This window comes from Monodelphis domestica, chromosome 3, assembly GCF_027887165.1.
Source record: "Monodelphis domestica isolate mMonDom1 chromosome 3, mMonDom1.pri, whole genome shotgun sequence".
Classification (NCBI taxonomy): Eukaryota; Metazoa; Chordata; class Mammalia; order Didelphimorphia; family Didelphidae; genus Monodelphis; species Monodelphis domestica.
In genome coordinates this window covers 278,555,819-278,569,679 of record NC_077229.1, presented here as the reverse complement: position 1 = coordinate 278,569,679, position 13,861 = coordinate 278,555,819, and the positions used below count along the sequence as shown (strand labels likewise).

The window sequence follows — 13,861 nt, the reverse complement described above, 5'->3', positions numbered from 1 at the left end:
CACTCCAATCCATTCTCCATACCAGCCTCTAAAGTTATTTTCCTAAAAATTCAGGGCAGACTAAGCGACTCCTCCTTAACTCAATGAACTCCAGTGGCTCCCTATTGCCTCTGGAATCAAATACAAAATGCTGTGCTTGACATTCAAAGCCTTTCATAACTTAGCTCCCTTCTACCTTTCTAGTATTCTTATATTTTACTCTCAGACACATACTCTTTAATACAGTGACATTGACAGTCTGGCTGTTCCACAAACAAGAGGCTCCATTTCTCATTTCCAAGCATTTGCTATGGCTGTCCCCTATGCCTGGAATGCTTTCCCCATCTCATCTTTGTCGATTGGCTTCCCTGATTTCCTTTCAGTTATCAATTAAAATCCCAACTTCTACAGGAAACCTTTCCCAACCCAACTTAGTTCTAATGCATTCCCTGTTAACTTATTTCCCATTTAGCCTGCATATATATAGTTGCTTGTTGTGTCCTCTCTTAGATTGTGAGCTCCCTAAGCACAGGTATGCATTTTGCCTCTTTTTGCCTCCCAGGTAGGGCTTATTTAGCACATTGCCAAGCACATAGTATGCTCTTAATAAATGTTTACTGGTTAACATGACAACAGCTCATGGAAAAACATGCTTGACTAAGGTGTTGAAGGCAGCTAGACAGATCAGTGGATTGAGAGACTGGCCTAGAGGCAGGAGATCCTGGATTTAATTATGGCCTCAGACACTTCCTAGCTATGTGATACTATGCAAGTCATTTAACCCCCATTGCCTAGTCCCTACCATTCTTCTGCCTAGAAGTCAATACACTGTATTGATTCTAAAAAGGAAGGTAAGGGTATTTTTAAAAAAGAAAAGAAAAAAAATGTTTGACTAAGGCTTTACTGAATACTTTTTAAAGACTCCAAAAGCTTCTCACTTTTACATATATCACTAATATGAGTTATAAAAATTATAATTCACATTGGTAAGACTTTATGCACAAAATTAGCTCCAAAGAATAACTTAGTAAGAACACCACAATTCGACTGCATTTCTCTTTTTCAAGTCAAAAATTAACATATGGGTTTTAATGCAAAAGGAAATAGAACATTCAGGGAAACAAAGAGACAGGAAGAGAGTCATGTAGAACATTTATTAACTGCTTGCTACAGGCCAGGCATTGTAGTACAAATACAAGCAACCAAGATAATTCCTATCCTCAAGGAGCTTAATAGGTGAAGACAATACATATGGGGTACCTGAAAAGTGTAGGGAAAGAAGGGGCAACGTGTAAAGTGAGGAAAACAGACAAAACATAACTGGGGTCCTTCCCCAAATGCTAGTCCTGAAGAGGGGAGGAGGACCCCAGACAAACATACTGCCAAAAAGTAACGTTCATGGCAAGAAATAAATTAGGAAAAAGAAGACCTGAATTCTGGCTCTGTTACTACTAGCTTAGGTAACTGATCTGAGTTATGATTTCCTCATCTGTAAAAATGGGGATGTTTACTAGATCGACCTCAAGGCGCTACAGTGAAGGTCAGATAAAAGTAATATGTGAAAGCTACTGTATTCATTAAATAAGTGAAATAATCAATAAAATTCCACAAGGATCAAAAAAATGTAAGTACATTCGGAAATAAAGTTAACAGAGAAATGGAAACAAAAAGCACATGACTGATGACACAGCAACTAGCTAGGCACAGACAGCTCCTAGAGCAACAGGCTTTTTTTCCCCCACTGTGAACCCAATTCCACTGAAGGTGTTAAGATTTCATTTCTTCAAATTTAGGAACACTCCCAACCAACTTTCCATCTAATATGCACACAATTCCAAAGAAGACAAGAGGAATAAAAAACACTTAAGGGACTTCTTGGCAGATTTTGTAACTATACTGTCAAAGGATTAATTATTTCTTACTTATTCCATAAATAACTTGCTTTGTATTTATCTGTTTCCATGTTGTTTCCTACCACTATATTGTAAACTCCTTTAGGGCAGAACCTATATTTTACCTCTTTTTATATCCCTAGCACATGTTCAGAGCTTAATAAATGCTTATTGATTGATTGTGATTAATTGTGTAATTTGGTATTTCTGAATGACGATAGTATCTGCCACTATCAATTTTTATAGAATAAGCAAAAAAAAAATTTAGATTTACATAAGATAATTCTTTCATCCTAACAGCTCAAAGAACAAAGAGGGCTACTGCCTATTTTGCAATGAACTACCTATATGCAATACTGGACAACCAACCTCTCAGGTCATGTCATATTCCTATAAGGGGCAAACCTTCAGGTCAGCTTGCCACCAAGGCAAGCTCAACAAAACCAATGACCTTTAGCATAAGTAGAACCAGTTAATTCCAGAGATCCCAAACAAGCATCAAGAGAAGCCTACAGATTCAGACACCCCATCCTCACACTCAATATAATTTCAAGCCTTTCTTGCCATAAGCTAAATAAAATGCATGTCATGGGTTCAGGTTCATGTATCAGGGTGATACAGTAGATTAAGAATTTGAATTCAGAAGCAATTTTCAGCTAAAGAAATCAAAACTATTAATAAGCACATGAAAAAGTGCTCTACATCTCTTATAATCAGAGAGACCCAAATCAAAACAACTCTGAGGTATCACCTCACACCTAGCAGATCGGCTAACATAACAGCAAAGAACAGTAATGAATGCTGGAGGGGATGTGGCAAAGTAGAGACATTAATTCATTGCTGGTGGAGGTGTGAATTGATCCAACCATTCTGGAGGACAATTTGGAACTATGCCCAAAGAGCACTAAAAGTCTGTCTGCCCTTTGATCCAGCCATAGCACTGCTGGGGTTGCACCCCAAAGAGAAAATAAGGAAAAAGACTTGTACAAGAATATTCATAGTTGCGCTCTTTGTGGTGGCAAAACAATTGGAAACTGAGAGAATGCCCTTCAGTTGGGGAATGGCTGAACAAATTGTGGTATCTGTTGGTGATGGAATACTATTGTGCTCAAAGGAATAATAAAGTGGAGGAATTCCATGGAGACTGGAACAACCTCCAGGAATGATGCAGAGTGAAAGGTGCAGAACCAGGAGAATATTGTACAGAGATGGATACACCGTGGTACAATCGAATGTAATGGACTTCTCCATTAGCTGCAATGCAGTGATCCTGAACAACCCAGAGGGATCTATGAGAAAGAACACTATCCACATTCAGAGGAAAAACTGTGGGAGTAGAAACAGAAGAAAAACAACTGCATGATTACATGGATCGAGGGGGATATAATTGGGGCTATAGACCCTAAATGATCACCCTAGTGCAAACATCAACAGCATGAAAATAGGTTCATGATCAAGGACACATGTAATATCCAGTGGAATTGTGTGTCGGCTATGGGAAGGGGGGGGGGGGTAGGAGAGGGAAGAATAGAATGATTTTTGTAATCAAGGAATAATGTTTGAAACTGACCAAATAAAAAGCAATTAAATTAAATTAAAATAAATAAAAAAAGAAAAGAATTTGAATTCAGATTTTCATAATTATCTCAGACAACTACTAGCTGCATAACCTTGAGGAAGTCACTAAAATTCAATATTCTATCTGCTTCCAAACCACTATTATACAGGGCTTTCCTCTATTCCTTACCAAATATGTAAAATGGATTGTAGGAGAACATTATACGGAGTAACAGCAATACTGTGGAATGATTAACTTGTAAAAACTTAAGTATTCTCAGCAATACAAAGATCCAGGACAATTCTGAGGTAGGTATGCCAAGTGTCATCCACCTCCAAAGAAAGAACTGTTGAAGTCTGAATGCAAATAAAAGCATATAATTTTTTTGCTTGAGTTTATATGGGTTTTTACTTGGGAGTTTGGGGTTTTATAGAAGTATTCCCTTACAAAAATGAACAATATGGAAGTGTTTTACACATGATAATACATGTATAATCCAGATCAAATAGTTTACCAGCTCCAGGAAGGGGGAGGATAATATAATGAATTGTAAAAATTCAACTTTTTTTTCCTTTAACCAAAATAATTTGTGAATTTTAAGTGAAGCACATCCATTGTTTAGAGAGATTATATGACTTTATATTTTGGTTTAATTAGAGCCCTGATCAACAAAAATGATAAAGGAAATAAAGAAGTTGATTCAAGTATTCCAGTATCCTTTGGCAAAATTAATGGTATTTTGTATTGTCCTGATTATCCATGGGGAAAAATCAAGGTCATTCACTACCCCCTATTCCAGTGATGGTGAACCTTTTAGGAATGGGATGCTGGCCCTGCCACTATCCCTCTCCCCAACAGAGTACTGGGCTCACCATGTCCACCTTACCCCACACAGGGGAGAGAGAAAATTTTCCATTGGTTTGCTGGGCTGGTGATGTAAAAAAATGTCATGAGACAGGTAGAGAGGGGGAAGGAAGCAGCTCCACCCAAGTCCCTCTACCTTTCTAGCAATCTACTTGGGGGGGGAAGGAGGGTTTGCCCACAGAGAGTGCTCTGCATACCATCTTTGGCACCCATGCCATAAGTTTCGTCATCACTGCTCTATTCCTTTCTCTTTTTCTCTGATTTTTGAAGTAAGCCCCTTCCCTCCTGGCCAATGCCACTTTTTTGGGTCCTTATTTCAAACTTGTCTAGGAGATTGTCCCACAAATAATTCCCTCTCATATTCACTCTCTCTCTATTCAGTGGCTCCTTAACCCTATTCTTTCTCCCAAGTCTACTTTATTTTCTTCTCCCTTTTAACTACCAAAACAACAAAAAATCATCTACCAAAGGCTTTTACTTCTTTCCTCATATTAATTATCAATCTTAGTCTTTACCCACTTAGATCAAATCAGAGTTCTGAGAACCTAAACAAGCCTCTTCTCCTGGATGCTCTCCTCCCTTATCTTCCAAGATACTGCTCTCTTCTGGTTCTTCTATCTGACTATGCTTTCCCATTCCCCTTTGAATCTGTCCTGGGCCCCTTTTCCTATCTATACTCTCTCTCATGGTTAATTTTGTCACCTCTAATGGGTTAAATTATGTCTACAAAGATGACTCCTAAACCTACATATGCAGCCCTAAACACTTTCATGAACTGTAGTTTCACATTACCAAATCCTTCCTACACACTGCAAGCTGGGATGTTGCAACAAATATCAAATTCAAAATGTTCAAAATAGAATTCATTACACACTCTCCTATAATCCAGCAAATTTCCCTATTTTAGTTAACATTTTTTTTAAAGCCCAAGTTTATCATTGGTATAAAAATTTTACTTAGGAATAAAAAATTTTAACCTGCTCTATTTTCTTTGGCATAACAGTGTACTGTAAATTGCACTGTGATACACGTTGGTCCTTCATATTATCTCTAGTCCTAGTGTTAATAGCAGCACCACATTTCTAATCACTCAAATTCACAACTTCAGCCATCTTTGACTCTTCCCTTTCCCTCACTTCTGCATATTCATCAGTTGTCAAGTCTTGAGATTCTATTTCCACATCTTCAATATCCATTATGTTCTCCCCATGTACATATAGCCACTACTCTAGTTCAATTCCAAACATTTCATTCTAGACTAATACCTTCCCTATCTGAATTTCTTGCTTTCAGTCTCTTTCTTCTCCAAACCATTGTTCACAAAGCAGCCAAAATAATCTTCCTCAAGCACCACAGTACCCATGTCATTCCCTCACTCAAAGATATCCAGTGGCTCCCAACTGCTATTATGATAAAAATAAAAACAACCAAATCTGACTTTTAAAGCCCTTGACTATCTGGCTCCAAACTATCTTTTCAGATTTATTTCAATGCACTCTTCATATACACTACATCCCTTCAAACTATTCACCAAAATTTGTATTCCCAGAATAATAGAATCACAGAAACTCCAGGTTAAACAGAACCATCTCTTAGAAGCTACACAACTCAATCCAATCCTGAACAAGAATCCAGTTATAACATTCAGTTCATTCTACTTTTTGGATAATTCTAATTATGAGGAAAGTTTTTCTTATCTCAAACTAAACTGTGCCTTTTAATAATTTCCAACCATTGTAAACCTTAAAATTTCTTAGACTTATGAATGTTGGAAATTTCCCCATTTCCAACATTAGGTAGGGAGGGTCCTTCTCCTCCCTACCTAAGACTACTTTAGGACAGAAACCTTTTGCTAAACAATGGAAAGGGCTTTGACCTATGCTTAAGCATAGAACAGGAAGTTCTTTGAGTCATGATTGATTTTAGAATTGATAAAATAGAGATACTTGGAATGACAGAACCAGGTCTTGGAACTTACAATCTCCACCCTACTCAGTCCTAACAGGATTTAGGAAGGGCTGCAGCATAGATCAAAATTTAATTATTTGAGAATATGACCTTCAACAGACATGTGCAAAGCCACAGACCTCTGGGCGGTCCTGGGTTAAGCTAGAGCCACCATTGGCACAGGGAAGACATGGACAGTGATTGGTAGATGTGAGAACTGAGGGGAGGGAACTGGGATGGTTTCCTTAAAGATGGAGGGGGTCTGAGGACTGAGAGGTGGTGGTTGGAGAGGTTTTGCTCTGAGAGGTTGTGCTCTGAGAAGCTTGCTCTGAAGGAGGCTGGAGGTGGAGGCCCCTGAGACTGTTTCTCCATTTTGGTCACGTGAGTGATAAGGACTGATCTCTTTTCTTTGCCTCAGCTATCTAAGGGCTTGGGCCTTTTGGCCCAGCCTAAACAGAGGGGGTCTTTAAGCCCTATTCCCTTCTCTCTCTCTGTCTCTGTCTCTGTCTGTCTCTCTCTCTGTCTCTCTCTCTCTCTCTCTCTCTCTCTATCTCTCTCTCTCTAATACCTTTCTTCCTCCTGTTTGTAATTAAAAACTCCATAAAAGGTTGACTGCTGACTTGAGTTTCATTTAGGAATTACATAGCTGAATTCCTTGGCGACCTTAAATTAATATATATCAGTCTTTTAAAGCGATTGCCTTGTCACACCATCATTCTTACTTTTGTCTTTTAGAACCAAGCAGAGCAAATCTAATCCCTCCTCTCTGATGACTCTTCATAGTTGAAGACAGCTACTATAGTAGTTCCCTTCAAGCTTTTTCTTTCCAAACTAAATATCCCCAGTTCTTTCAATAGATCCTCATAGGGTATAATCTCAAGGTCCAATACCATCATAGTCAGCTTCTTAAGAAAAGGAGCTGTCTTCCAATTTACTTTGTATTCCCAGTGTTTAGTACAGTGCCTGGCACACTGTACATAGGAGCTTAACATAAATACTTATTGGGGAAAAAAATTTTTTATGCTTATTGACTGAATGACTGACATGAACACTTTCTAGTTTATCAATGCCCCTCCTAGAATATGATGGCCAGGACTGAACACAATATAATCCAGATATGGTCTCATGACTACACCTATACATTACCTCTTAAGGCAGTCAAAAATTACATTAGCTTTGGGGGGTGCTACATTACATTGTTGACTCATACCAAGTCTGTAGGCCACTGGAATCCCAAGATCTTTCTCAAAGGACCTTTGGAACTCAAGTGTAAGAATGTTCACTTTTATCTTTAATAAATTTCATGTTATTAGACAGCTACATAGTGTAATGGGGAGAATTAGAAATGAATTGAGAGGCAGAAAGCCATCACTTCAAGTAGGTATGTGGCCCTTGGAAAGTCATTTAATATATCTCTGAGCCTCAGTTTTCCTCCTTTGTGACAAGTAAGTGAAATTACTACTGTAAAGCACTTTGCAAACCTTAAAGCACTATATAAATGCTAGTTGGCCATAATTATTATTAAATTCTCTCTCCATCATATTACAATCCACCTCCAAATCCATGGCTTTGGCATAAACTAACCTCGAGACTCAGAATATTCTTCCTTAACTCCTCCCTCTTATCTTCCCTTTCAAGGTTCATTCAGTTCAAGTGTCAATTACAATGTAAAGCCCTTTGGGATTCCCACAAGTATTAGTGGTGGTAGTCTCTAATTACTTGTGCACATGTAATAGCCTCCCTTTTGGAATATAAGCTACCTGAGAGCAAGAATTGCTTCATCTTTTGCCTCAATATTCCTGGGATTAGCAAAGTGCCTGGCACACAGTAGGAACTAAATATTTGTTAATGAAATTAAATTTTAGGACAAAGAACAGGGTAGATGAGCAACTGGGCGGCTAGATGGCAAAGTATAGATAAGAGTGCTGAGCCTGGAGTCATAAAGATCTCAGTTCAAATCTGGCCTCAGACATTTATAAGCCTGGGCAAGTCACTTAAGCTCATTTGTCTCATTATCCTCATCCAGATAAGGAAATGGCAAAGCATCCCAGTATCCTTGCAAAAAAATAAACAAACCCAAAGTGGGGATATGACTTAAAAGGCTGAATGATAACAAAAGTTGGGCAACCATAATGATAAGTCTGATAAGAATCATGATTATTTTCTTTAAACATGGAGGCATATTTTCCCAAGGTACAAAGTCAATCATGTGTTTTTTAAACCCTTGCCTTCTGCCTCAGAATCTGTTCCAAGGCAAAAGAAAAGTGCTAGGCAACTGGGTTGAAGTGACATGCCCAGGGTCACACAGCTAAGAAGCATCTGAATTTGAACTCAGAACCTCCAGTCTCATGATCTGGCTCTCTAGTTCACTGAGCTATCCAGCTGTCCTTGTCATTCATTTTTAAGAAGGGATACTAGATCATATGAATCAACTACTCATTTTCCTTTATCACCTTTACTATTAAGAACCTTAATTACTTCAATTATTGTTATACTAAGCTGATTAAAAAAAAGTTTCTACAAATGAGAATGTGTGTTTCATTTAAATTCCACAAAAATTATTTTGGCTAAGAAAAAAGTAGAATTTACTCAGTAACAAAAAATATTTGCTATAATCATTCTTATTAACAAAATTAAATTCATCAAACTTTAAATAACCTACTACACGCAAGATTTCACTTGTACAGGAAACCTCCCAAACTGATCCACTATAGCAATTTCTCAGCAATTTAAAGTCTTATCAGAGTTGTCTAGAGAGCAATTGGAGGTTAATCAATGTGTTTTGTGCAGTGTCACAAAACCTATGTGTGTCAGAGGTCGGACTTGAACTTGGGTCTTTCCCACCCCCAAGCAAACTCCCTATGTACTGGCTACACTGTCTCCAGTGCTGGGGATACAAAGACAAAAAACTAGACTATCTCTTTGCTCAAGGAACTCTCATACTACCAAATATTTGTGTACTGCCTCTGGGAGAGTCACTAAATGGTGGAACCCAGGTTTCTTCATTTGCAAAACAGAAATACCAGTATTATTTTCTTGAGTAAGAATGGGAGGGAGAGGACAGCTAGGTGGCTCACTGGATGGAGAGCCAGGCCTATAGCCAGGAGGTCCTAGGTTCAAATCTGGCCTCAGACACTTCCTAGCTGTATGACCCTGGGCCAAGTCACTTCACCTCAGTTGCCTAGCCCTTACTGCTCTTATGCCTTGGAACCAATACTTAATATGGATTCTAAGACAGAAGGTATGGATTGTTTTTAAAAAGAGAGAGAACTGCAGGAAGAATCAGCCTAGATAATGTATGGATATTCATAAGTCTATAAGATTTGCAAACATAAAGCAAAAGCTAAACACAGGCTCTGAATTAAGCCATCTGAACCCTTCTATTCAGAAACCCAGCTCTAGTTTTTCCCAACCAGTAAATAGCTAACAGCTGTTTCCTACCTAACCAGCAGAGATGATAAAAACATCTATGAGGTCATGCCTGCTCAATCCTCCGAAAAGGAGAATGATTTATTTCACATAAATAAAAAGTGACATTTTCAAAAGCAAGCAAATACTGATTCCCAAAACATCATGTGTATGATGAATAAAAGTAATAAAAGACAAAGGTCCACCTTTTTAAACACAACTGGAGCATTTTCAAACTGCTTGTACTTCTATAATTTCACACCTTTGGCTCTATCAACTAGGTCACTTATGCTTTGTGTGATGAAAACATCACAACCATAAATTAACAATCAAAGAAAAGCCAAGGACAGAAAGCAGCTAGGTAAATGACAAGAATCAGACAACATCCAGAAACAATGCTTGGAAAAATTTGCACTTCTCTCCCACCCATTACAAATGAGAACTTTCAGAACATCCTTTCCTAAGGCATACTAGGAAAACCGCCTGACCACTTTGCCAAAGAAACTTTAAAAGGCTTATACAAAGAAACCATCTACTGCACTCATCTCCCAGGAATCACTAAGGCCTTGTCGCCAAAAAGTGCTCCAGCTTCCACTGAGTCATTTGGGTGAAATTATCTTCTTCCAGAACTGTAGCAAGGGGAAAAAAATATAGCAATGACTCAAAAATAAAGGGAAAAAAGGCTCTCTCAACCTTGTAATACAACCCAAGTTATTCAATATGTTCTGGTCCTGTTACCAAGAAGCTGATTGCAAAATCAAAGACTGGGTATGTCAGTTTCTTTAGGAGTGCACCCAGGTCTGACACACACTTTAAATATGTAAAAGGAAGAGCGAGCACGAGAGTAAAAAAGAGTGAGGAGAGGCCCCATCCATATAACCTTTCATAGGTCATCACAGATGCGACCAACGTAATTATGGTTTGGGGGCGGGGGTAGAGAGTAGTAATTTTTTTTAAAGTTTAAAACTTACCAGGTGAGAGCTGGAAATTGGCAGGCAACTGGATCGTAGTTGTGCTGGGAGCTTTCGCGGCCACAATTTGGGGGGCGGGCAGTCTGGGACCAGTGCTGGTCTTGGGAACGGTATTGACAGTGGCCAGTTTGGTCACCAGGGCCCCCATGGGTGCCGTCTTCACCTGCGGCTGGGACGCTGCAGTCACCAGGCTGAGACTTATGGGGGCCTTCGTGTTCAGGGGTACCGAGGTGCTCCTCAGCGGTGACGGGAGCGCGCTGCTGGCGGCCGGAGGGAGGTGGCTCTGGGCACTGCCGTTAGTCAGAAGGGCTGGGGCCATGGTCACCGTCCCGGGGACGCTGAGACACGCAGGAGAAGAAGCGGCCGCGGCACCTTGTTCAGAGAGGCCGGCAGGCATCCCCCCGACCGAGGCAGCTGAAGCTGCTGCGGCAGCCGCAGGGCTGCTCATGGGGGAGAGGAGAGCAGAAGCTTTGCGAACGGTTCCTGGCTCCAAAACTAAGCGAGCTCCACAGCATAGCGAGCCAGAGTCCCCGGGTCTGCTGCAGAGAAGTCAGGGGCCGGCGTGGCGGAGAAGCTCCAGCCCGAAAAGGACGATGAAGATAGCCCCGGGCCGCTCAGCGCTGTGGCGGCGGACACGCCAGCAGGAAACCCATGCTCCCGCCGCCCTCACCTCGGCGCTCCCACGTGGGGCTGTTCCCCGCCAGCCGGCTGGCCCGGCGCCTCAGTGAAATCCGGAGCCCGCCCCGCGGCACCAGCTCATGCTGCGGCAGGAGCTCGCCGGCTCTCCCTGGGCCCAAACTTGTGCACTAGCCACAGTGGTCCCACCGCCCAGCCCTAACCAACCCCACCACCACCGCCGCCGCCGACTGACACACACGCACACACGCACGCACACAAAAGGAAAAATACACAAGAGGGCGGGAGTGGGAGGGAAGAGAATGGAATAAAAAATAAAAAGAAGGCAAAAAACCCAGAGTTGAACGTAATCGTCCTACTTAACAGCAGAGCAGCAGCAACTCACGACTGCGCCGGCCATGTTTATATAGCCACGCGAAGGACGCGCGCACGCGCTCTGCACCCCACCGCCACCCCCTCCCGGGTTTCCCTGTAAATTTAGCTTGGTGATTGGCCCTGAAGAACAATCGGGATTGTGACGTCACGAGGGACGGCTCGAAAGGGCGTTCTCCAACTAAAATAATGGGGAGGAGGGTAGAAGAGAGGGAGGGGTTGCTGGGCACCCACGTGGAAAACTGGTGAAGGGACCTCCACTTTGGAAATAGGACATACATCGGCGTATGTCCCGGGCTCTTCTCTTCAGGAAGAGGAAAGCCGACGACCTGTCTTTCCCATGTGTTGTATGAGAATCTCAGGCTGCTCTCAAGCGTTGGGGGTTCTTAACTTTATCTCGTGAGTTTTCTTCCCAGCTGAAAAGTCTCTGACCTTTGCAACGGAATTGCAGTTGAAAAGAATAAAAATAAAATAACATATTTTTTCTATAACACGGAAACTCAGCTCTTTGATCACCTATGGGCTGCATTTAGGTTAAGCAATACTGTATACCTATGTCCTTTTCCCCGTGGATGGCTATTGAACCGGGCTTTTCCCTACTCCACCCTATACTTGAAAACTCTTTGTTGTTGTTGTTGTTTTCTTAAATGGAAGTGAAGGACTGGAAAATAATCTTCATTAAATTTCATCAAGTTCAGTAGAACCCATCCCAATCTGTTAATAAGTTTATAAGACATCTCGACTGCATTCCAAAGTATGTGCTCTCCTCTACTTTGTAAAACCGATCATCCATTTAACACTTAAAATTTGCAAAGCACTTTTCTGTGAGGTAGTGTGTATATATTGTGTGTATATATCCCCATTTTGCACAGGAGAAAACAGGCTCAGCAAGTTGTTGGGTTCAGTTTGACATGATGTCAAGTCAATAAGCATCTATTAAGTGCCAGGATTAGCTTTGTTCTCATAACTAATGTGCCAATGGAAATGTCTTTTTTCTTAAGAAAATCAATAAATAAACATTAATTGTCAAACTAAGTGCCAGGTACTGGTTAAGCCCTGGATGTAAAAAAAAGGCAAAAACACTACTCTCCAGGAGCTCACAATCTAATGAGGGAGTCACTATGCAAACAACTTATGTACAAAGGATATATACAAGATAAATTGGATATAATCTCAAGAGTGAAAAAGGATGGGGAAAGGTTTATTAAAGAAGGTGGGATTTTAGCAGAGACCTGACAGATGTCAAGGAAGGCTTTGCCAAAAGGCAGAAGGAGGTATAGAGGGGATCCCAGGCACAAAGAACAAGCAGTGACATCCATGGAATAAGGCATGTCCTGTGTGAGGATTAGCAGGAAGACCACTATTACTGAGTATAAGGAGGGGAGTAAGACTTAAAAGGAATAGGAGGGGGGCAGCTAAGTGGCTCAGTAGATAAAAAACTAGGCCTGAAGATGAGATGTTCTGATTTCAAACATGGCCTTAGCTACTTCCTATCTTTGTGACCCTGGGCAAGTCACTTAATTACCATTGCCTAGCTCTTAATAAGCGTAAAAAATCTGTTGATTCTAAAACAGAAGGTTTGGGTTAAAAAAATCAGAGTAGAAAGACCTTGGACATGATCCATCTTCATTTTTCTTCACTATTAGTAGCATCTGTTCCAGATAAATACAAGCATCCTGAATAGTACTATCTGGTGTGGGTAAAATGAGGCATTCTTTCTACTACACAGTACTGCCTCCCCTCTATATCATAAATTTAAAAAAAAACCTTTATATAACCTTTAAGCTTTGTTGTTACTGTTGTTGTTCAGTCATCTCTGACTCATTGTGACTCCATTTGGGATTTCTTGGCAGATAATGGAACAGTTTGCCATTGCCTTCTCCAGTTCATTTTACAGATGAGGAAACTGAGGCAAAGAGGGTTAATTAAGTGCCTTGCCCAGAGTCCTACATCTAGTTAAGAAGGTCTTGCTGATTCTAGACCCAGTGCTCTCTATTCATTGTACCACCTTTGATAAGCATTTGTACTTGTACAAATGTGTATTTTTACAATGTGAAGAACATTGTATTTGGGTTCATAAAACTAGCTTAGTTGAATATAATCTATGTGACTTTGGACAAGTAAGTCATAATCTTCCAGCCTCAGTTTCCTCACCTCTAAAATGAGGGTGTTGGCCTCTAGATTTCTTTCCAGTTTAAATTTTCTAATACTCTTCATCCAAATCTCTTATAATT

The 13,861-nt window shown here is 40.5% G+C and overlaps 1 protein-coding gene across 3 annotated transcripts in view; it reads right to left on the bottom strand.

The window, feature by feature from the left end:
* Positions 1-11,693, bottom strand: part of TAF4B (TATA-box binding protein associated factor 4b) — a 198,555-nt gene extending 186,862 nt beyond the window's left edge. Inside the window, exon 1 of one of the 3 annotated variants that reach the window (XR_464742.3) lies at positions 10,620-11,693. Coding sequence is in view for 2 of the 3 variants with exons in the window: in XM_007487580.3 (XP_007487642.1) it covers positions 10,620-11,067 (448 nt within the window). In the remaining variant the exon portion in view is untranslated. The remainder of the gene's footprint in view (positions 1-10,619) is intronic. The other 2 variants (XM_007487580.3, XM_007487581.3) reach the window with 2 other exon arrangements.
* Positions 11,694-13,861: the final 2,168 nt, after the last annotated feature.